Source organism: Microtus pennsylvanicus, chromosome 7, assembly GCF_037038515.1.
Source record: "Microtus pennsylvanicus isolate mMicPen1 chromosome 7, mMicPen1.hap1, whole genome shotgun sequence".
Lineage (NCBI taxonomy): Eukaryota > Metazoa > Chordata > Mammalia > Rodentia > Cricetidae > Microtus > Microtus pennsylvanicus.
This window is the reverse complement of record NC_134585.1, coordinates 6,664,331-6,688,425: the sequence shown is the minus strand read 5'-3', so window position 1 is coordinate 6,688,425 and position 24,095 is coordinate 6,664,331. Positions and strand designations below refer to the sequence as shown.

Sequence of the window (24,095 nt, the reverse complement as noted above, 5' to 3'; positions counted from 1 at the left end):
TGCACACACACTGCCAGCCACACACAGTGAGTTGCTCAAAGCAGTCTATTCCGTGTACATGTAGAAGTCGAGGACAGCTTGTAGGAGTCGCTTCCCCTTCGTGAGCTGCAGGCTGAGCAGCAAGCTCCCTGCCCCCATAGAGAACCTGGAACAGCATCAGGGTATCAACCCATACCTTCCCTGAACACAGGAACTCATGCGTCCCCCAGGGGACATCACTGAGGCCTCATTCGGACCGTGTTCTCAAGAGAAGACTCCATAGTACCTGGGAAAAGTGTGATGTGTCTCTGTGGAGGGGGAGCATGGGTAGGAGCTGCAGGTGTAGGTGGTTTGTGATGTGTGGCAAATCCCAAAAGGAAGATGGCATCTGTTCTGGTCTGTTGCTCAGGTTCAGATCCCTCATCCGAGCCTATGCAGTGGTCCTGTTCCTAGGGAGCCGTGAACAGATGACTCCTCACCCTAGGTGGGGAGCCAGTGACAGACCCAGTGCACTGTTCAGTGTTCAGGAAGAGGCAGTGCTTGGCAAGCTGGTCATTAGGCAGCCATCTCTAAAGCTCACAAGAATGGCCACAGCCTTGACTGGTATGGCATCATGGTGCTGGTTTCTGGGTTCTGTGTAAGTTTATTCTAAGCACTGTCCTCTGAGGCCGCACAGCAGTTAGGACAGACGACGCAGATGGCATTCTGAAGCCTCCCTTTCCTCACGGGGATCATGGGAAGTCGACAAATTCTAGGGAGCAACTCCAGAAAGTGGAGAGAGGAGGGCGCTCATCCCTGAGCCCACAGCTTCCGTCACTTCACTCTTTGGATTGGTATCTAGTTCTGCGGGAAATGAGATCATATATTCCACTCTCAGGCCGTGTTAGTGCAAACGAACTCTAATGTGATTAGATGCTAATGCAATGTAATGGAGGATTGCTATTAAATTGAGACCTTCTGATCTTATTACTCCACAAACTCAGGCTCCCTCCTGCTCAGCTGCTGCCCTGCCCCAAGCCCCAGGCCAGGCAGAAGTCTAAGTGGAAGAGAAGAGGCCACGGGAACCTGCAAGGAACAAGACCTGTGTGCCAAGAGCACTTCGCAGGCAGATGGCTTGGGAACTATGGCAGAGGCGGCAAGCTCAGGCCTGATGCTGGCCTGCCCATAAGCTTGGAGCCCTGTGCTCTGTGAGGCCTGAGAGGGCTCACCTTAAACCCAGTCTCTGGATCTGTAACACCGCTCTGCCTCCCTCCCTCCCACTCTGTCTTGTGTCTCAAACCCAGTGATGGTTACAGGCTCTTGTGTGTCCCCATTCCTGGGCAGCTGGAGTCTGTGCCCTAAACTTGAGGGATGAAGACGGGGTTCCGATGTTTCGCACAGCCCTGCTTCTCCCACCAGCTTGTGGAACCCCCATAGCCTTGCATACCTCCCCTGCCCACAGACTGTCTGGCAGGTATCCCAAGAGCTGAGGGTCTAGGAAAGCGGGAGTCCCCCACAGGGAAGCAGGGTAGAGAGGCATGCATGGGGGATGGGCAGGAGAGTTGTCTGTTTGCATGAGTAATAGTGTTTTTACAGAGAGAGTGATTTTTCTTACTCTGTTTTCAGCAACCTGCTTCCAGAGGCGAGCCTTTGTGCACAGGGTGGTAATGGCTTTTTAATGACCTTAAGAGGACTGGTGTCCGGGCGGTGGTGAATCGGCCTCAGTGGGAGGTGCATAGTGAGAAGGAAGATGGAACACCTGAAACCAAATGGGAAAAACAAACTGCAGATACATATATTTCCTTTGCTAGCATTACTGGGTAATTAGACAATTACAGGAAAGAGCTTCGCAGCAGCTGGCGTTTCTACAGTGCGGGAGGAGCGGCAGCAACTGTGAGCTGCTCACAGGGCTTCGAGAAGAGAGGCCTGGAGTGTGCAGGAAGGCTAGGCCAGGCAGAGGAGGAGAACTTGTCTTTTAAATGGCATGGTTGCCAGTTGTGGTGGCGCACGCTGGTAGGGTTTGCTGAAGGAGGCAGAGGCAGGATGATCACGAGTTCAAGGCCAGCCTGGGCTACACATTTTTTAAAAAAATGGCAGGGTTGCTGCTGCGCAGTAGCTCAGCGGGAGTCATGCTTGCTGTGCAAGCTTGAGCTGGGTTTGGATCCTAGCACCCACTCTCAGGGCAGGGTTAGCAGTGCATGCCGACAGCCCCAGTGCTGCTGCAGGGGGTGTAGGGAGCTTGCTAGCCAGCCTAGTGTAGCTGAAAAAGGCGAGCTCTCGGTTCAGTGAGAGATCTGTCTCTAACAGTAAGGTGGAAAGCTGTTGAGGAAGATCCCGGAATTGACCCCTGGCCTCCCCCCTCAAGGATGCGTCCACACTGTACATGGGAGGGAGGGGAAGAGAAAAGAAACTAAAATATCGAGATGGATTTGGGGGTCACTCATAGATGGACCAGCCCTGAAAGGAAGCCCCGTGGAGCCATGTTTGGGAGCAGAAAAGGTTGAGGCTTTTAGGGCACTTCCTGCCCAGGACCAGCTCTGGCATTGAAGTGACTTCTGCAGCTCCAGCCCAGGAAGAGAACCTGCCTCACCTCTTCCACCCAGCCACACCCCTACCTCACCCTGTTCCTCCCAGCCATGCCCCCCAGCCTCACGCTCTTCCACCCAGCCACCCCTTACCCTATTTCCGAATTCTCCTCTTGGCAGCTTCCAGGACAGTCCCCACCCCTAACTCAGGTTCTGCACACGTGCTGAACTACCTGCTGATTGTGCCAGCGGCCCAGTGACGAGGCCTCTCCGGCCCACACTGTAGATGAGGACCCTGGTCTAGAAACTCCCACCACCCTTGGTGATGTTTCTAGTCGGCCATACTCCTGTCTCCAGGCCAGCATGGTCAGCGGTCTTGCTTTGTTTCTTGGGGGTTTTCTAAGAACCTGAGTCACAGGTACACACAGTAGTGCCTGCTCTGGTGACATGGCAGGCTCCTAAATTCGAAGGTGCAGTGCTTTATCTGCCTCCTTCCATGACATCATGGGGGAGACCCCGCCCTACCCCACCCCCGCCTCCCTGTAGACCCATTGCCCAGTTGTCAGCCGGGCCAACTGCAGCAGCTAACTGGGAAAATTGTGTTCCTGCAGGTCCTGGCAATCAGTCACTTTTGAAAGACAGCCTGCCTCCTTCATCCGAATCGTTGGAACACACAACACAGCAAATGAGGTAAGGGTGCTCTCCTGAGAAGGGCAGTGGCATCTGTAACCGCTGCACCCTGGCTAAGTGGAGCTGTCTGCCCTGCCTGGTAATGGCCGCTGTTATGGCAGCTCAGTGTAAAGGAAGTCCCACCCTTAACTAGGGGGATGCCATCATCAGGGCTCTGCTCGCTGGCAAGAGAAAGTCAGCAGGTGCTGCTTGGATTCTTCCACCAGCCTGGGTGGAAACAGCCTACAAGACCCTGAGAAATGAGGCGCCCTTCTCTCCTCAGATGGCAGTGCCCTGCGCAGCATCTAGGTGGCTGTGCTCTTGTCCCTGTGCAGTCCCTGTCTCGCTGGTCAGTATGTTAGTATGTCTCCATGTTAGTATGTGCCTCTGACAGTGTGATGGGGATGGAAGAGGAGCACGGGAAGCCTGAGAGTAGAGGGCAGTCATGGCTCATGGTCGTTTTCTCTTCTCGCACTGGTTCACGGGTGCCCCTGGAGCAGTCGTGGCGCCTCTGTGCTTGGGGTGTATAGTGTGCTCTAGGCTCCTTCTGGAAGCGTTCTGTGTTCTCGCTGTCAGCGTTGGAGCCCACACTAGTGGGTCTCACATGCCGGCTTCCTGCCCTTGTCTTCTCAAGGAGGTGACTGTGCGTCAGAGTGCAGGCTCTGGGATAGGGTCCTGGAGAGCGCAAGGGCTGCACTAGCCACAGGACGTCCCTAATGTGACGGAGACTGAAGGGCATGCTTCATGAAGGAGACATGCTGGGGAGCACATGCTCCTCTGCTGCTGAAACACAGGCTCCACGCTGTCACTTTGTGCCTGACCTACACCCCGTAGAGCTGGCCCAGTGCGCCATCTAGAAACTGTCTAGGTATGTCCAGTGCTCCAAGAACAGCCCCAAAAGTGGAAATCGTGTTGCGATTTAGATCCATGTGCCCCTTACTTATTTAGGATAATAATGATCCACACCCACAGTGCGTTTCCTACAGAGAACAGCTTCTAAATAGAGCCCCAAACATCTTCTACTTCTTCAAAACTAACTTGAGAATTTCAGAATAGTAATCAGCTGATACTTTTATGGCTGTCTAAGGTTTAAGTCATAAGTGGGTATGGTGGCCACTCAGGAGGTCCGGGCCGGAGGACAGCTCTGAGTGCAAGGCTAGCTGGGGACAGTGACACCAGGTAAGTCAGGGTTGTAACAGCAGGACTGTCCTTACAACCGGAATAAGTAGACAAGTAGCTAGCAGGTCATAAGGCCACTTGTCTTTTCTTTTTGTGTTATATCAAAAACAAATTTGAATTTGCATTTAATGTTTTGTTTTCAAATGAATAGTCTTAAAATAAGTTCCAATTGTTCTTTTTGAAATTTATCATATTTTAAATTATGTATATAAGTGTGCATGTGGGTACCTTCAGCTTCTGATAACTGGAGTTAAGCAGTTGTGAGCTGCCTGATGTGGGTGCTAGGAAGAGCGGGATGTGCTTTGAACCATTGATCCATCTATGCATATCTGAGTTCTGAGATTTCCTACCACTTACACTTTACATGTATATTACTCCTGAATTAAAAAGAACAATGTAGCTTTATCTATACAAATAACAAAACTAAAATATTTTCTATTCGGAGTCTTTCTAATACGGTAAGGCCCCCCCCCTCCCCCAGCCCAGGAAGTCTGGTCTTCTGCTTAAATGCCTAGCTGGAACTCCAGAATGCTGTGTTCCACGAAGGGCTTCTCAAGTCAGGAGGGAGGCCACACTCGGCACCACCAGCACTTTGACCAAAGCAAGGGGAAAACCTTGGACGCTGGATTTCAGCGCAGCTCTTTCTGAAGCTCCACCTCCCGCCACAGTACTCTACAGCAGGGTGCAGGGTCTCTGTTGAGGGGGTTTCCTCCGGGTCTCTGCACAGAGTGTCGGTGGGCCTAGCTAGAGGGCAGCCTGACATGGTCACCTGCCTCATCTGGCTGGTGAGTAACTTCCCTAGCTGCCTTCTAGAGTCAGTTACTGATTGGGAAAATAAAGCCTCAGCATAGTGTTGTCAATTGGAAAACATCGTAAATCATAAAATGCATGATGAACAGGAAGCTGTCATTCTCCAGGGCACTGGAGGAACAGCAGGTGCATTTCCCTGGGCGTGGAGGATGTGCAGACTCCCCGGGAGAAAGTTCCTTGCTGTCCCCGCTGGGTTTTGTATATCCTCTGGAAAAGGGATATGAGTGCTGCCTGTGAGGGGAGAGGAGAATGACTCAGCGCTGGGTGGGCAGAACACCTGGGGACAGCTCTAAGGGAGAATGATGTGACCAGGCAGGAGTGTCCGGCTGATGCGTAGGGCACAGTCAGGGAAAGGAAGCTAGGTGTCAATGTCGGCCCCGGGGGAGCCAGCAGCATGCTGTCATAAATAGGGGTAAGGAGAAGCAGGGTTTCCTCAGCCTGCCCCTGCTCGGCTGCCAGGTGACTTCAGTGGCCATGGTGGCTTGCATTGCCAGGGCAGAGCCCGTCTGCTGTATGGCTAACGTGATAGACACTTGTTTCTCGTGCTCAGGAGGCTGGCCTTCCAGGCCAGGGTGCACACAGTGTTGGTGGACAGGTGAGCCAGCTCCTCCATCTTTACAAGGCCTTTCTTGGAACACATACCTGGAAAGGGAGTTGGTGAGTCAGGGTCCCTCTCTCCTCCTGTGAGGACACTAGCCATAGGCTTCTAAATCTAGTGGCCCTCAATGGCCCTGCCTTCTAAGGCTGTACTGTGGGGGCAGGGCCAGGGTCTCACCATATGAACCTATGACCTCAGCCGCATGGTTCTTCCTGTGGCCTCCATTATAGGACAGCACTTGCTTTCTTCAGCCGAGTGCTTGTACCACAGACCCGTGCTGATGCTGCCGGTGTCAAGTTGCACAGGAGAACCTGGGTTCTAATTTTCGTTTATTTATTCATTGGTCACAAAATACACAGTTGTGTACATAAAAGAGGAACAGGAGCTGCCTTGCTGGGGAATTCTTCAGAGAAGGCGTGCAGAGCAGGGACCGTGGGAGCCCGTGCAGGGCCTCCTGAGCTGGAAGGGCATTCACGGGGACTAGGTGTCCTATCGGTGTGCAGTGCCTCCTGAGGCTGGAAGGGCATTCACGGGGACTAGGTGTCCTATCGGTGTGGTGTGCAGGGCCTCCTGAGCTGGAAGGGCCTTCACGGGGACTAGGTGTCCTATCGGTGTGGTGTGCAGGGCCTCCTGAGCTGGAAGGGCCTTCACGGGGACTAGGTGTCCTATCGGTGTGGTGTGCAGGGCCTCCTGAGCTGGAAGGGCCTTCACGGGGACTAGGTGTCCTATCGGTGTGGTGTGCAGGGCCTCCTGAGCTGGAAGGGCATTCACGGGGACTAGGTGTCCTATCGGTGTGGTGTGCAGGGCCTCCTGAGCTGGAAGGGCCTTCACGGGGACTAGGTGTCCTATCGGTGTGGTGTGCAGGGCCTCCTGAGCTGGAAGGGCATTCACGGGGACTAGGTGTCCTATCGGTGTGGTGTGCAGGGCCTCCTGAGCTGGAAGGGCATTCACGGGGACTAGGTGTCCTATCGGTGTGGTGTGCAGGGCCTCCTGAGCTGGAAGGGCATTCACGGGGACTAGGTGTCCTATCGGTGTGGTGTGCAGGGCCTCCTGAGCTGGAAGGGCCTTCACGGGGACTAGGTGTCCTATCAGTGTGCAGGGCCTCCTGAGCTGGAAGGGCATTCACGGGGACTAGGTGTCCTATCGGTGTGGTGTGCAGGGCCTCCTGAGCTGGAAGGGCATTCACGGGGACTAGGTGTCCTATCGGTGTGGTGTGCAGGGCCTCCTGAGGCTGGAAGGGCATTCATGGGGACTAGGTGTCCTATCGGTGTGGTGTGCAGGGCCTCCTGAGCTGGAAGGGCATTCACGGGGACTAGGTGTCCTATCGGTGTGGTGTGCAGGGCCTCCTGAGCTGGAAGGGCATTCACGGGGACTAGGTGTCCTATCGGTGTGGTGTGCAGGGCCTCCTGAGCTGGAAGGGCCTTCACGGGGACTAGGTGTCCTATCGGTGTGCAGGGCCTCCTGAGGCTGGAAGGGCATTCATGGGGACTAGGTGTCCTATCGGTGTGTGTGTGGCTGGAGAAGCTGCTTGTTTAGAGCCCTGCAAGGTCCCTGCAGCCTGGAGCCCGTGAGTCGACAGCTTTGCAGCTCTGTGGTGGGTTCTGCTTTGACCTGGGGCATCCAGCTGGCTTAGGATAGCAGGGCTGGATACCAGCAGGGCTGGAGGAGGCTTCCAGGCGCAGGCAGATTGGGGTTCTGTGTCTGGCCAGGCCCTCCTGTGTCCAGAGGCTCAGCCTGTGTCTGCTGTGGTGACGCCCCTCTTCCCTCAGATGTAGGTGGCTCCCAGCAATGGCAGCCTCCCAGTCTATGGAGGTCAGCTCTTGGTAGCCTGTTTGAGCTCTTCTGATTTCCCCCAGCCTTCCCCCTGGCACCGGGAAGTGTTCCTCCTCCCTGATGGACCCAGTGCTTACTGCCCACAGAAGACTTGGCGGACAACACAGCACATCCCATCCATGCTGGGTATGCATCATAGTGCTCTGAAGGACACCTAGGCCCCCATGGAGTAGGACCCCCTTTACATACACTCACACCAGGAGAGACCCACAAGTGATAAAACTGCTGAGGACAAAGGCCAGGGGATAGCTGCGCCTCAGCCGAACAAAGTTCCTGGGCTAAGAATGCTTGAGTCAAGCTGTGGCTCAGTGCGTGTAATTCTCACCCAGCTGTATACATGTATAAACTGTATGTGGAGGCGTCTGGTCAGACTGGCTCTCGACTGCTGTGTCTCCCAGGAACTGGTAACCGATGCTGAGGTGCCAGAGCGGGCTCTACTCCACACTGGCCCGTAGCTTAGGACAGTGCATACACTCTGATGGGCTTGCCTTGAGCACCAGACCCACTAGGTCTAGAGAGAAACTGAGGTAGAGCGCGGGGACTGCAGCCTCTCTGCCTGGCAGTGTCCCCTTTTGAAGAGCCTATGCCTCCAGTAACATTTGTATCTCTGGTCATGATGAAATGGTGGACAGAGGTAGAAGGGCAGCTGAGATGGCTCCGATGGGGGTGTGTGCAGGGCTGGTAGAAGGGCAGGGTCCGCTCTCTGTAAGAAACAGCGGCCACGGAGCATGTGGAGGAGGGGCTTGCAGATGGGTCCACACCTCTGCCATGTGTTGGGAACCGTAACCAGCTGTGAGCTTGCTGCAGAGGGCCCCACAGGCCAGCAGCAGCAGGGCAGGGTCTGCACATGGCTGCTTGAGCTGCCTTCCATGCTGAGGTCGGCTTCACCCACAGACTCCATCAGGCCACTGAGTGACTGGGCTCCGAGTGCCACCTCGTTCCCATAGCAACATGTGGCTTTAGTGGGAAAATAAAGCCAGGAAAACAGACTATGAAAACTAAATAAATGTTCCTTGCTGGCCTGGGGTAATTATTTTCCAGACCCCTCTGGGTGTGCCCTGACCCCTGAAGGACTCTTCTGCCATGTTCTCCCCAGAGACATCATCTAGGTGTAGAAGGTGCCTCAAGCAGCCTCCTGCTGAGAATTCCCAGAGCAGCGGCAGGCATGCAGCAGCCGCAGGTGGAGACAGACTGAGTGCAGATAGAGGAGAAACCCACCCTGCATGAGACAGCCCCAGCTTGTAGGCCCTTCTGCTCCTGGGGAGAGCCTGGCCCCCCTGGGGTGTTGTGTCTCAGTGGCCAGAGAAAGATGCACACAGCAGGAGCTGACCCTGGCACACAGCTTTCACAAGGAAGGTACTGTGGACCAGGATAAGGTGCTGGGCCAGAGAGACAGTGTGTAGGGGCAGCAGTGGCCTGGGTCCCTGGACAGCTTCAGTGGACGGTCCCACCAGGAGGGTTTGACCCAGGGCCCAGTGCACCATAGCTCTTGAGAGTAGAGCGTGTGGATGTCACATACCAGTCCTTCCTCAGGCTGCATGGGCCAGCGTGCTGGGCAGGAGTCAGAGGGAGCCCGCTCACAGTCACTATTCACAAGAAGTGGGGCCTTCACCAAGGCCGTGTCCCCTTGTCCTGGAGGCCTACCCCTCTAGCGTAGGAGGCCTGGAAGTGTACTGTGAGAACAGCTGACATGTGGCAGGAAGGTGGGGCCTGAACACGGGAAGACAGGCCACACTGCCACCTTCACCTCCCACCACTCTCTGACTCCTCTCATCAGGAGTCCCTGGTTCAGCAGATCTACCCGGACTGGGAACTCAGGCATTCCCGACCGAGACCTGGGAACAGTGCCCTGTCCTTCCTGCTCCTGATTTGGACTGTTGTTTGGTTGGTCAATTTGGTTTGATTTTTACAACATAGCAAACTAGCTTCTAGCTCACAATCCCCCTGCTTCAGATCCCTAAGTTCCAGGATTATAGGTGTGTGCCAGCACCTTGATCTTCTATTTAAAAGGAATAAACAAGCTGTTTGTGGTCTGGATCTGGATTGCTCCGGTCAGCTCTGAGGTGAGCACCAGGGAGCTCACTGGCTGCCATAGCTGGGCTGGCTAACATCTGTCGTGGTGATTGAAGGGGGACAGACCTCAGACTTCCATCTTACTTATGGGCAGCCAGTGAGAGGAAGCTGGCTGTCTACTTTATAGAGACCGTCACCTTGGAAATACAAGTCAGGAGGGTGGGTCAGACGTCCTGTTTGTTCTGGTGGGCAGGAGAGTAGTCTGTGAAAATTACCCAGAAGCCGCAGAAGCCAGGTGGAGTCACTGATCAGTATTTATTCCTTTCCCCCCAATATCTTCTACAGTCCTTACTGCGCTAATAGTCTCTCCCCACCACTCCTCCCTTCCCCTCCTGTTCAGACCCTGAAAAAGTCTGCCCATGGTGCCTGGGGAATCATAGCTCTGAAGGAGGTCAGGACGGCACACACCTGCTGCACAGGCTCACAGAAAGGAACATGCCAGACCATTTCAGACACATCCGGGATTAGAGCTCCCACAGAGGCCTGGCAACATGTTAATAACAGCAGCCACAAGGAAGGCCACCCGGGTGTGAGGAAGGCCGGGCCTGATTCATACACATGACTACATTGCAAATTGGCTGCTCCTCTCAGGGGAGAGATCCCGGGCTGCTGAAGACGGTTCAGCGAAGGTGCCCCTTCACAAACAGCAGCAATCAAACAGGCTAATGGGATACACGATTGCCGAAAAGTTGAAGGGAAAATGATGCGGAGACCATGGTAATGGCTTTGCATAAATCAGAAGTGTGGCTCTGCCCGGTATGCCTCATTCACTTTTGGTCACCTCCTTTCCAAGGAGTACTGCAGTCTGGGGAAGGCTCAGAGGAAGGAAATTGAATCACACCAGCTCCTAAGCAAAGAGAAAGCCAGAGCTTAGTCATTTCATCTCATGTGAGGCCTGTAAGTGCGTGGTAGGCAGAGGGGAGGAGGGGTAGGTGCAGGAACATGGCCAGTTGGGCCCTCTGTGAGAGCCCCACTTGCTCAAGCCATTAATCCAGAAAAGCCACCTTCCCTTAGGTCGCTGTGGGACTGACTGTAGGCAGCCTCAGGACCAGCATGGCTGCGTGGCTGCCCTGAAGTAGACGGGGTTTCACTTCTATTTGAGAAGTGTACAAACTGGAAGGTGTTTGGGGTCCTGGAGAAAGTGCCCTGCCCTGCCCTGCCCTGCCCTGCCCCGCCCTGCCCTGCTGTGTATGGTGATGCTGGAGAACTGTGGTACCATGGCATCCACATAGTGTCTGTAAGCGTCTTGGGTCGTGTGGGCACTGGGTGCATATGCCTGGCTGGGCTGGGAACTGAGCCTGGCACAGTTGATAGGTGACAGAAACAGGTGGAAGGCAGCTGCCAGAGGTAGGTTCTAGGGCCAGACCTGACTGCATGTGCCTAGTGTCCCCTCTGCCTCGCAGGCCACTCTCATCCTGTCTGCCTCCCAGGTCTTTGGGGCCTGGTATATGCAGTCTTCTCTGTATTATAGGGAACACTTCTGTGGAGTGCTCCCTAAGGTCCACTCCAGGCATCCTGTGCTCCTGACACTGCCTCGTGTCAGGACCCTGCGTGTGGTAGGCACCCCAGCATGCTAGCAGTTTCCCCTTGCCCTCTCCATGGTGAGGACACGGCAAGCTGCCACTTAGGTCACAGTTGGGCTCGGCAATTGCTGTACATTGAAAGAACAAAGAGGACTCATGAGCATCTGTGGGGATTATGGGGAGGGCCAGGGAGAGCCCTCTGGAGCGCGCCCAAGCCCGCCCCAGGTCCGAGAGTCCGAAGTCGCTGCAGGACCAGTGTGTCAGTGTTAACCTTTTTCGTCCCTGTTCCGGGCTCCTTTTCTTTCTTCCTTTCAGTTCATCCCCACCCCACCCCCAGCATCCGTGTTTCTGTCTGGAGGCTGTGACTTAGTAAATGCATGGCATCCTGTTTGCCACCCTGACTACGGAAGCCTGAAGGGCTCAGGGCTTGCAGGGGTCAGCTGGGAGTCAGGTCACAGACCACAGTGGCTCTCAGAAGCCCTGGTTCTTTATGTCTGGTCATTATGTGACCTTGCAACTCCCAGGGTCACCAGGACTCATGCAGGAAGGTTCAGCTTGGGTAGAGTCTACTCAAGTAGACTCACGTGACTTGTGTGGGCCTGGGGGATAGCTGGGTATGGTCCTTGTGGGTGAGTAGACCCCAGGAAGACAGCACTGGGAAGCATCGTTTGTATGTGACCCTGACGGCGCAGTTGGACACAGTGGCGTGTGAGATGTAATGCAGTGAGACCAGCGGAAGAGGCAGCGAGGGTGGGAGCCAGGCCTGGTGTGCACAGCGCAGGCTTTCTCTAGCACAGGCAGAGCCATCCCTGGTCCTTGCAACTTTCTTTCTCAGCTTACGTTTTTCTTGATCTAGTCGCTCGTCAGGGCAGAGGGGCTGAGCAGCACAGGCCTGCAGAGCCCAGGATGTCCTGAGCAGAGGAGGGTGGCAGAGCAAGAGAGGAGGAGGAGGAACCATGTCAATTAGGTTAGGGCTTGGTGTTCTCGCTCTGCCAAGAGGGAGCAAAGACAGCCTGCCTAGCCCGAGATCCTCCCACCCCAGCTTCCTGAAGGAAACGCCTGGCTGAGAAAAGAGAATTTAACTGGCTAACAAACAACGCAGCCGGAACCTGAACACAACCATGGAAAGGTTTTAGCCAGGAAACTTCAACACATTTTCGTAACTCTGGAAAAATTCTAGTTATATTTTAAAAGAATTCACTGAGATCCCCCCTTCCTCTCCTTCTCTCTCACTTCCTCCTTTCCTGTCTCCCTCCCTCCTTCTCTCTGTTCCTCCCTCATTCTCTCTGTCCCTCACTCATTCCTTCCTTCCCCTTCTCCCTTAAAAGAATTTTTTAAAAAAGGATGATCCAAAAGAGAGGAAGAGGCCTGAGGAGAAAAGCCGAGTCCCAGCCTGGGCCCTGCCGAGGTGTCCATGCTGGACTTGTGTAACTCGAGAATTGTCCATCTTTTTGCATTGATCATGATCGACCACGTGCATCTAAACCTTCTTGTTGCTTCCAGGTATCCAAGACAGGCACGGAGCAAGGTGGGCACTGGGAGATTTCCCACACTTACCCAGCACACCAGGGTGTGGCATCATCATGGCTCAAACCTCCATGCTCAGGCGGAGCCACATCTCACTGGTCTTTTCTGTTTTCACCAGGTGTTCCACTGTGTCCACTTTGAGTGTCCGGAGCAGCAGAGCAGCCAAAAAGAAGAGAGCAGTGAGGAACCGGGGACAGGGGACCCCAACACCCCCAGTCAGCAGCTCGACCCTCATGCACTGCGAGCACCCAGCGCCAGCTCACTGCCCCCGAGTCCGGGCCCCAACTCACGCTCACCCAACCAACAGCACCAATAAAGAAGGCAGAGGACGCGGTGTGGCTTGGGTGGGGCAGGAGTGTGCCCTCCCAGGCGGGCCCTATGTGCAGCACCCTCCCCCATCTCTGGGAGGAGCAGACCTGGCTGCAAAAGCCACCCCAACCAGGCTTTTCCCCCAGGGGACAGAAGGGCACCCATGTTCTCCCCAATCTTCAGGCAGTCTCCAGGGGGAGGAAGTGGGTCTCGATTCTCCAAGTCCACCGTCAGCTCCTACCTCTAATGTTACCAAGGTACCAGTGCAGAAGGAATCTAGAGACAAGCCAAGCTCAGTACAAGAAGGAACCCTAGGCCTTGACAACCAGAAAAGGGCCCAGGCCCAAGTGTCCCCATTGCCTTTGCATTGCTGCTTGGTGGTTTACAGTCGTGTAGTTTATCCTCAGCTGCTGCGGCATGGCTGCTGCAGCCTTGTGGAACTGCTCTAGCTCTCTGCAGCTGCAAGGGTCTTCCTCAGTCTGCAGTGCCTGCAGGCAGGCAGAGCAGAAGCTGCCCCTCCTAAATGACACCGGATGTGGCTCTTCATGGCACTGAGCCTGACCAGAAAAATCTTCCAAGTTCAACCAGACACACAATGTGCAAACCAATCTTTGGACACTGGAGTTCATAATTGATCAAATTGTCACTTTATTAACCTGTCATTCCTGACGGACGCACCTGCCAGCCTGGGAGGCAGCCTGGAAGCAGTGGCCGTGCCAGCTGCTGGAGGACCACCCAGAAGTCTGAGGACAGACACTACCCAGTTCTAGGCTGACTCTGCGGGCCTCCTGGCTCGGCTGTGCTTGTCCAGCCAACAGATGGGGTGTCAAGAGCACAGGCCTGGGGATGGTGAAGAAGAGATTCTTGAGGGCCTCTTTAACTGCTGCAGCTCCACGCAGCTCCCACCGTCATGCCCATGCATAGCTCCTGCCTCTGCACCTCCCTGTTGCATCCCGAGGCCCCAGGAGGTCTCCTTAGCACTTCCTGAGAGCCTGTTCAGAGAAGAGTGGAGCTTCAGGGTTGGGTCCTGCTCTAGAAGTGAAAGGGTGGGCCAGCCAGCTTTCTCTGAGTTTGACTTAATTGGAATGGGTTGTCCACACTGAAGAGCTGGCAGCACGAGGCCTCAGGCTGCAGTAGGGGTCATCTTCCTGTGCATTCAGGCCTAGGTGCAGAGCTGGTCCTGGGGGAGACTAGTCCGCAGTCCGAACCTCTGGCTTCACTGCTGTGTGGTATGGCTGCCTCAGGGAGGAGGCTCCCATGTGTGGATAGGGTGCCCCCATTGTTTATGGGGTGCTGCCAGGCAGCCTGGAGAACTGTCCACTCAGCATCTCTACAAGCAGCGCCCCCTGCCAATGCACAAGGAACCCCAAGCTGTGGAGGGTGGAATCTCTTCCCGTAGAGGGTAATGCATGAGGGCTCATTTGTCTTGTTGTTGCTCACTTATTTGCTAAGATAGTTCTTCTCTGTGTAGCCTAGGTTGGCCACACTCAGGGCAATCCTACTGCTTCAGTGGGACTGAGTTGACAAGAAGCCACGTTGTCCACCCAAGATGTCAACACACACACCTATCATGCTAAGCACTGGGCACGTGGTGCTCTTGGCAGCCCATTCCCCACATCCCAGACCCATACCTTTTGACTTCCTTTCTCCTTAGGATACTATTGTGTATTCAGGTTATGACTATAGAAGGGAACCTTCGATGTCGGCACTGCCATGGTCCCCTCCATCAAATAAGCGGAGGGGAGATGGGACATCAAAGTCACAGATGCCAGTGGGGAGTGCCGTGAACCGTAGCAAGCCCTCAGTCACCTGAGTGACCGCCGTGGCCGCCCTTGGGAAGACTTTCTTAGATGCCTGCTTAGGGTGCAGGAGGACACTGGCTGGCTTACCTCCCACCAGACCCGGGAGCTCACCCTGGCTGATGGGCATGCTGATGTGTCTGGAGGCCATAGGCACCTCTAAGGTAGGTCCACGTTTCCAGAGGACTGAGCCCGGCTCGTCCCCTGCAGGACGTCTCCCCTGGGGCCAGCAGACTGGAAATGAGACTGGAGTGTGAACAACAGGCAGGCTGGTTGGGACTCGGACGATCCTGTGCACCCAGCACCTAGCACTGTACTGGTGGACTCTGACCCTGAGGACTGGTTGGGTGCCAAGGAGCCACAGTCATAGGATAGGGGACAGAGGCAGTGTGAGCCATTGCTCCCTCAGCCCTGCCCTGCCCTCCCCATAAGGTCAACAGTGTGTGAACAAGAGCAGAGCTTGGAGAGTAGCTGCTGCGTGATGCCTCTGGCAGTGCCCGCTGTGAAGGGCACCTGCGTCTATGTCACCTGGGCTCTGCAGAGCCGCTCGTGCTCCTTTAGATCATGTTCTTTGTGATGGCAGGTGTCCGCACTGGGGCTCCTGGGGGACCATTTGGGCTCTGTAGAGCAGCTTCAGGTGGCCTCACACTGGGACTGAGCATCTCCTGAGCCTTCCGTACTTTTCCTGTTCTGCCTTTAGTGAGTTCCAAGCCTGTTACAGATGTGGGCTCTTTCAGCTGTCACTTTCCACTTTTATTAAATGAAATGTTGATTCTGGACAAATCCATTACAAGTGTTCTGTTCTTAGAAGACTAGAAAAGGAAATTCTTTTCAGCGAGAGAGAGATATGTCCGTTGGGCTCATTCCTTTTCCTTCCTCGTGAGTTTTGAATTGTCTAAGAAATTGCTCAGTAGTTAAGCCATCTCCACAATTGTCAGACCAGAGTGCACAGCTAACCCAGCCAATCTGCAGTTCTTTCTAACTTAGAAGATAACAGAATTGTAAACATGGCCTCTGCGGGGCACAGGAAGAGGGTGAAATCTACAGCCAAAGTGGGTCTTGGTGTGTTGAGGCTGCTTGGCACTGAAACCGCTCAGCCCTGCCTAGGACTAGAGACGTCCCTCTGGATGGGCAGAGAACTGCCTCCTTCTAGGAAGTTCCTCGTTAGCTTTGCTCTGCTGTGTTACTGTCACCTTGCCCCCTCCTAGTAGTGCTGAGGTGACCTGGCACTGCGGGCACTGGCCATGCTCTGCTTATTTTGCAACATAATGATTGATTCTGAGTGTTTACCCTGACAGCGGCTCTGGCAGGAGGGGAGCGCTTATTAGCGGCCCTAGGCCCTGCAGTGCCTTGTGCTCCCAAGTGGAGCACCCAATGTTAAGGTTTCTGGAGTCGCCAGGAAGGAGGGGAGTGGCTGGATTGGCCATGGGCTGCTGGAATGCATCCATCGCTCCTCTGGATGGGGCTTGGGCATCCCTGGCAGTAGATGAACGAGAGGCCATGAGCTTGTGTGAGCTGCACTTCACTTCCCTAGGGTAAGGAAGAACCCCCTCCCCACCCCACCGTCCTTTCCTTGTCCTTCACTTTGAAAGATGTACAGGAATAGTGCTTGTTCCAGAATAAGCTTCCAGTCTAGCAGTGGGCGGGCAGGGCACTGTGGCCTCACACTTTCCTCTCTGTCCCCACCCCTGCTTTCCAACCTCTGCCGCTAGAGGTCAAACTGAGTGGGGCTTCTGGACAGATAGTTCCCACCCCCAACCAAGGACGCGATCACCCCTGAAACCTCTGATTGATGTCCTCTCAGTACCTGTCATTTGCAGCTGGAATATTTATAGCCCTGGGCAGTTAGCTGAGGTAGAGTGGTGGCCCGGAGCCACACACCTGTTCCTGCAGTTGTCTCCAGCCTCAGTCTTCCCAGTGACACTGGTGCTTACTACTTTGGAGGTGGCAAAGCAGGGTTCCCAGCCCAGCACAGTGTATATGCCTGAAAGTGGGGTACTATCTGTGACTCCCAGGGGTTACAGCCAGAGACAAGGTATGGTCAAAGCTGGGCTGGAGATGTGGAGTCCCACAGCCCCTGGTGGCTGCTTCAGACTCTGGGTCTCTGGATGGCCTTCCAAACGTGGCCTGAGAGCTAGGAACCTCCTTGTTAGACTGGCCTGGGGCTGATGTCCCCAAGGCCACTTTATACCTCCATAGCTGTCCCCAGTGCCTGGGAAAGCAAGGTGACCGGCTTGGGTTTTGCCTTTGGAGTGAGGATGGTGCCCATAAGCCACTCTGACCAAATTTGTGTGGACTGGATTTTCCAGAGAAGAGGAGCCACCTCCCCTCTATGGCTACCATTCCTGAGCCAGTGGAGATCGCAGGTGCTGTCCCCGTACTCCTCCAAGGGTCTCTTGAAGGTTAGACGGGATCGTGCGAGTCCTGGGCATGGTTCTCTGAGGAAGTTCCCAGGGCAGTGTTTGGATTGTGACCCTGAGGTGGTGTGGCATCCTCACTTGGCAAGCTGTGTTGCAACCCTCAGTTCACCGTGTGTGCAATGCCACTGTGGGCTCCCCGCAGAAATAAAGCACTACTTCTATGCCCGAGTTCGTGCCTTATTTTCTCCATGTCTGGCCCTGTCTCTCACAGGGCCCTCTTGGCTCCCCATCACCCTGCCACAGCCCACCTCTGCTGCTGGCTGCTCTCAACTATTTCCTGTGCCCTGAGGTCAGCCCGCCCCGGCACCACCTCCTTTAGGGCGGGGTGGCCCTGCCAGCTCTGCGGCACCTTCTCTAGTCACCCTGTGGCCTGATGCCATTTTACCTGTCACCTTGAACACAAGCTCACTTCCAGCTGCATCTTTGTGACCGCTAGGAGCTGGTAACTAACGTCTCCTGCCTCAGCTCTCCACGCCTGTGACCACTCATGGGCCCTCTTCTCCAGCACCAAGGGACATCCAGAACCTTGCTCAACTAAGGACGAACACGGTCACAGTAGACCTCAGTGGGAGTCAGGTGTGTTGTACTCGGTGTGTCCCTAGGGACCCCGTAATCAGTTCCTGTTTGCTTTCCTAAGTCTGACCTGGCAGTGAGAACTAGGTACACCCAAGCCCAAGCAGACTCCCAAAGTGACAGCTGAGCAGAGCTGAGTAAGGCTAGAGGTATGGGGGGCCCTGCCTGGCTGGTCCCTAAAGTGGGAGCCAGGGGCAGTCTGTACCACATTGCCCATGGGTCATGCTGTGAGTTTGTGGGGTTTGCCTTGCATTAGCTCGGAGGGAGAACAGACCGGGAGCCCCTACACAGAGCCAACCTTGAGGGGCACCAGCAGCAGGAAAACCACAGGAACGTCACACGTGGTTCAGGTCTTATTTCCTCAGCTACTTCTGGCCAGATGAGGATGCTACCAGCCTCCACACAGTAACGATGGAGAGTTCCAGTTTGCAGAAAATGATTACCACCGTGCTTTGTCAAGTTTCCGCTTGGGCCCCGTTGTTTTGTTTCTCTGTAGGAGTGTAAGCTACAGCTGCAGCCAGGCAAGGCATCTGTTTTGTTTCTGAAAGGTTGACGTCACCATTACAGCTCATCAGAGGCAAACTGCAGGTGAGTTGGTGTCCCATGTCCCCACTGATTACCTCACCAGAGCTGAGGAAAGCCCACCCCAGGCAGACCAGGCTGGGGACACACAAATGGGCTGAGCCCTGCACCACCACAGCTGAAGCCAGGACATTGTCCAGTACCTTAAGCATCACTTGCTATGGGAGCGGCCGCATGCAGGGTTTGAAATGGTGCCCTCCGTTGGTTACTGCGTTCCACCATTGGAATATAGATAGAACTCTCCTGTGGTGGTTTGAATGAAAATGCCCCCCACAGGCTCCTATATTTTGAATGTTTGATTCCCAGTTGTTGGACTGTTTAAGGGTTAGGAAGTGTGGCCTGGAGGTATGTCACCAGGGAAGCACTTGCCAGGCCGTGCTGTTTCACCCTCTCAGTCGCCTACAAATCAAGATGTCAGCTCTCAACTACTGCTCCAGCACCGTGCCTGCCTGCAGCCATCCTTCCCGCCATGATTGACAGGGACCGCTGAACTGTAAGCAAGCCCCCAATTAAATGCTTTTATCTAAGTTGCCTTAGTCATGGTATCTCTTCACAGCACAGGACAGTGACTGAGACAAGCCGGCACCAGGCTCTAGGGTGTTGCCTTGACAACCCTGACCATGCTGCTTGTTTGGACAGTGGATAAGAAAAGCAGTGAGCTCAGCCATCCAGCAGGAGTGTGGAATCTGCCTGAGACTTCATTCAAGAATTTTGGGCTAATGACAGAGGTAGAGGAGACTGAAGACAGCTTAGTTTTGACTGTCACATGGTTTTAGGAATTACTCTTCTGCAGGTTTATGATGAAGAGAGCATCGGGACAAAAGATGTAAATATGTAGTTTGAGAATGTCCGACTTAGCACCTACCAACCAGCCTCTCCTCCATTTTCCATGACACTCCACTTTCAAACCCACGAGGAAGCTGTCTTATACAGCTTCATGAGGCCATGCCGCATTTGTCTCTGTGCCTGGCCCGTTTCACTTAACATGACCTTGTTGCCACAAGGATAGAATTTAAACCTCTTTTAGGGATAACCAACACACCATCACGTAACGACGTTCTCTAGGTGCTCATCTTCAGATGGACACTGGTTGGTATCTGGGCTGTTGCAAACAACGCTCCAGGTGTAGACAGGCAGGTGCCTCTGAAGACACGAGCTTCATTTCTGCAGTGTTGTTTTCAAAATGACTGTACTAGCTGACACCCCATCTATGTGGTTAAGGCTACAGCCTCCTGATAAAACAGCTAACAGGTGAGCTGGTGTATTATTGTGGCTTTGGTTTGTATTTCCAGCATTTTCTCGCCTGTTGGTCCTTCTACATCTTCTGAGAATCATCTAGTCAGGTAGTTAATTCATTAAAAAAAATTTGGTGCTATTGTATACAAAACATTCAGTGGTCTCTGTGGGGCACATGTGCTGTTGTTTTGAGTGTGGGTATGCAGGGTAAGCTGAGCTTCTCTCCCATCCCTCATGGCTACCCTTCTCTGTACACACCTCTCTTGTGGCCTGGATATAGATTCGGGGTGTAAGTCTTGTGTGGGCTGCTGCTCTTCTTCCCACTGGAGACCATCCTTTCTCCGGTAGCAGCTTTGTTAAAAATCTGAACTGGTCTGTGTGGTCAGGGCTGAGCAGGACACTTTGTCTCAGCTACACTTGGCACTATGTTGACCTGGAGGTGGGACAGAGCTCACTCCCCACCTGTCTGGTGCATGCTATCTCCAGCATGCTGGTCTAGAGTGGCAAGATGGCTGCTTGAGTCACCCCCTGCTCCTGCGTGGGGAAGCTGCTGGCCACCTTGAGGAGCAGGCAGGAGCAGCCTCACCTCTATACTGCCCCACCCCGCCAACTCCTGGAAGAGGCCCCAGATCTCACCAGAAGAAACAGCATCAGCATCCAACCACAGTGAAGTCACTGTACAAGATGCAAGGGGAGCATTTATTTACAGGTTTTTTGTTTGTTTGTTTTACTTAATGGTCTGCGTATATTTCAGGATCTGAGACTTTCCCCAGACCCTCTGACTAGAAGATACATAGGTGCTGACCTTTTCCAACTAAAGGGGCCTCAGGACTAGGGGCTCCTATCTAGTTGCTCTTCCTCCCTGAAGTCTCCCAGGCAGGCAGCTACCACCCCCCATCCCCCACCCCCGTGCCACCTTGCAGACTCTCCTTGGGTCTCTACTCTGCCCAGAAGGCGGGGGAGTTCTCCTAGCTTTCCTAGTTTCTTCTCTCCCTGTGGCCATCAGAAAGCCGGTCCCGGCTTGACTCTACTCCAGCCCCAGACAAGCTTTCTGCCTGCCAGCTGGTTCCCTGCCCACATCAAGTGCTCCGACTTCCTGAGGATTTCTGTCACTCTCTGGCAACTGTGGGGTGGTGGGTAGGTGCCATTATTCTGTGTGACATAAAACTTTCAAAAATTTTATGTACCTTGCATGCCAGAGCCACCTTCCCCAAAGGAGTGCACAGCTGTCCTCACGAGTCCTAAACCCAAGTTCCCAGGACCCAGGCACCCAACCCACCCACTTGAGGTCCCCAGGATGGTTCTAGAGACACCACCCCCTGCAGTGGCACGCTGCGTTCATGTCCCGGCCATCGGGGGCCCTAGGAGAACCACCGAAATAGACAATCCAAATGTCCGTATGATTGGTTTAATTTTTTTCAGCAGGAGAAAAAAAGAATAAAGTTACAAGATTCTTTTAATATTTTTCACAATGTTAAACTAAAACTGAGCTCTAGGCTATGTGTGTAAGTCAATCTAGGACACAACGGGTTAAATAAGATTTCCTCTTTAAAGATACAAGAATTTCAGCTTCCCTTACATTTAACAAACTTCACAGAACAGATACTGCAGGGAACAAACCCTTCCTCCCTCCCCAGCTCTCCCAGCAGGCTTGAACCTGGCTGCGATCCCTGGGTGCACGGTCCCCAGCACTCCCCTCCCAGTGCTACTGGGACACAAGGGACTAAGAAGGGCAAGTGGTGCCTCGCTGAGGATGGCCATGTGGCCAGAGGGCTGTGGCTTAACAACAGTGGTAAACGCTGGGCAGACCTGGCCCCTATGCCCTGGGCTGCCCTAGAGAGAGGCGCTGGTCTGGGTCCTGAAGCAAGAATTAAGGCCGGAGATTCTGCAGTGGGTCCCATCTGGTGGGGTGCAGAGTGGATGTAGGGTGGGAAAAACATGATTTCCTATTTGGAATTTTGGATCAAGACACTGTATTTGTAGATCCACCGTTCATATGGAGAGCAGACCTTGCTCAACTACACAAACAAAGTCGCTGGGCTAAACCATTGATCAGCAGTCAGGCATGGGCAGCCCCATGCCAAGCCACCAGGCTGGGACAGATGGCGCGCGTGTGGCACTTAGACCTGATCCAGGCTTTCAAGGGAATCCCAGCATCTACCCAGCCCTGCCCATAAGACTGCTAATGGTATCTATCCAGCCCCACGTACCTACCCCATTCAGGCCCAGTCTGAGAGCTGCCTCCCACCATAGCCACCAGCAAACATTCTAGAGAGAGCCACACCACAGTCCTGTGCAGCCCACTGTCTTCTCTTCCTGAACCTACCCTGAGGTGGGTGGCCTGTTAGTCCTCAGACTATGGCTGCACTCAAACCAGTGGAGGCTCCTGCCAGGAAGGACAGAAACTTCCCCAGATTCTCTTTTTTAAAAAACTCCAAATACAGAAATCTGCTTGCAGATACAGGCCTCAGCCACAGGGCTGCCACGAGCAACACTCTTGCTCTTGGCAAGCTGCAGCCAGAGCCAGTGGGTCATAGCCACGGATTCTGTGCAGAAAAGGTGGGGATCATGCGTGGACTAATCTTGAGTGGAGCTAATTTTCAAAGTGAAGTTGTCCTCCTTCTTGTGGGACAAATTTCCCCACAACCTTCAGGTAAAAAGCTTCCTCCATAAGAATCTGTCCCCACCCCCACTTCCAGCACTGAGGGAGAGCGAGGCCACTGCCTAGCCCAGCCACGTGGCCAGTCTCAGCAGCCTCCCGTGGCCAAGGCACGCGTGGCCATCAGGTCCTGCTGGGACCAAGCAAAAGTGAAGAGGTGAAAGGCCGGACACGAAGAGTTCCTGTCAAAGCCGCCGTGTGGCTGTGAGGCCTGCGCCTCCTCTCATGACTCAGTCCAGTCTGAACACATTCCGCTTAAGGCTTTTGTAAGTTTGACTCCAGCAGTGACAGGTATGTGTTGTTTCAAATCCACTAGCCATGCTCAAAAAAAATATTCTTCATGTTTTAATTTTATACAATGGCTAGCAGGCACCTTAGTAACCAGCCAGAAATCAATTTCATCCACCATCAACCCCTAAACTACAGTACCAGGATGGCTGGCTAAAGAAAGGAAACGGCCGGCTGTAGTCTGACGCGTGCCCAGTACAAGGTGTCTGGCTGACTTTGTCCTAAATAAGGCTAACATTAGTGAACTAAGAACAGCGTCGTGTAGTGGCCTTGTGTGGCCTTCAGGAGCACCCCTCCCCGATGCGCTGGCAGGAGCGCCCCACTTTCCGGTCCAGTTTCACCATTTTCATGATGGCTTCCTCACGGCCGCGGCCCATATGGTCGAACGTACAGTCATGCTGCTCGGGGAGGCGGTGTAACATACAGAACACATAACCTAAAGGCAAGGAAGCAGAGGAGACAGATTATTTGGGGCCTGTCATCTGCAAGAAGTGGTACATGTTAGGGGTTGTGGGATCAGTGCAAGGCTTCATGCTGCTGAGCACCCAACCTCTAGCATAGGCCCAGCACTTCCCACCCCAAAGATCTGCAGCCTCCCCTAGGAAATGTGGAGGTTTTGGTCTTGTCCCAGTGAAGCAGATGAAGAGGGAAAACACACAAGCATGAACTCCCAGCAGCAGCCAGGACCCTGTCCCCTTCTGTCTTCAGGTGGATCACAGCGCAGGGCAGGAGTTATTGGAAAACAGTCTGGTTCTCAGGCCAGCTGGGGTGTCAAGGTCAGGAGAGAAGCTTACAGCCAGGCCAGCTCAGAAGCCCCTGCAAGCTGTAGTGGCCACCACAGGATAGACTTGCAGGGCCGGGCTGGAGTCACACCCACAGGGAATGGGGCTACTAACTGGAAATGCCTTCCAGCCCTGGAAAAGTTAACACACAGGAGGAGCCACTGCCAGAGTGCTGAGAGGTCATCTGTAAGGACCCTGTGCTCTGGATCCAGGGGAAACACAGATTGGCACACGAGAAGAGCAAGTCCGAGGCCAGAGGCCTGCAGAGCAGGGAGAAGTGCTGCTGGACAGGGTGCTCTTCAAGGAATGAGGAGATCGTCTTCGGGGTCAAGACATCAGCTCTCAGTGTCTGCAGGCAACTGTCCCCTCCAGCTCCCCAGTGAAGCTCTATTACGCTGTGGTGTGTGCAGCCCTCTCCAGAGTCAGGAGGAGACTCGTGCAGGGGACCACTGCAGAGCCAACTGTTCCCTCCCCACACCATCCTGTGTAGCCATGCCTCCAGTACTGTGGGTCTCAGCAGTGATGGCGGGCCTTGATGGATACAAACATGTCCTAACCTGTTCTCCCTGTGTCTGGAGCAGCTCACAGTGGCCTCTCTGGAGACAAGGCCCTGAAGGTAGAGGATTAACTCAAGATTCACTGACCCTAAATTTAACCATTAACTTCACCCAATCTTGGAGGGAGATGTGTGTGTGGAAGGGGAGGCGGGGTCTTAAAAGACACAAATGCCAGTCACCCTGCCTAGCAGCTGC

General features: G+C 54.1%; 2 protein-coding genes across 3 annotated transcripts in view; one reads left to right on the top strand and one right to left on the bottom strand.

The window, feature by feature from the left end:
• The window catches only part of Btbd9 (BTB domain containing 9), a 374,573-nt gene extending 357,182 nt beyond the window's left edge, over positions 1-17,391 (top strand). The window contains exons 10-11 of the mRNA XM_075979759.1: positions 3,095-3,173; positions 12,814-17,391. Of these exons, the coding sequence (XP_075835874.1) occupies positions 3,095-3,173; positions 12,814-13,011 (277 nt within the window). The 3' untranslated portion in view covers positions 13,012-17,391. The remainder of the gene's footprint in view (positions 1-3,094; positions 3,174-12,813) is intronic.
• Positions 17,392-21,006: 3,615 nt separating this feature from the next.
• Zfand3 (zinc finger AN1-type containing 3) overlaps positions 21,007-24,095 on the bottom strand; it is a 194,483-nt gene continuing 191,394 nt past the window's right edge. For both annotated transcript variants that reach the window (XM_075979757.1, XM_075979758.1), the window contains exon 6: positions 21,007-22,997. In XM_075979757.1, coding sequence (XP_075835872.1) covers positions 22,843-22,997 — 155 coding nt within the window. In that variant the 3' untranslated portion in view covers positions 21,007-22,842. The remainder of the gene's footprint in view (positions 22,998-24,095) is intronic.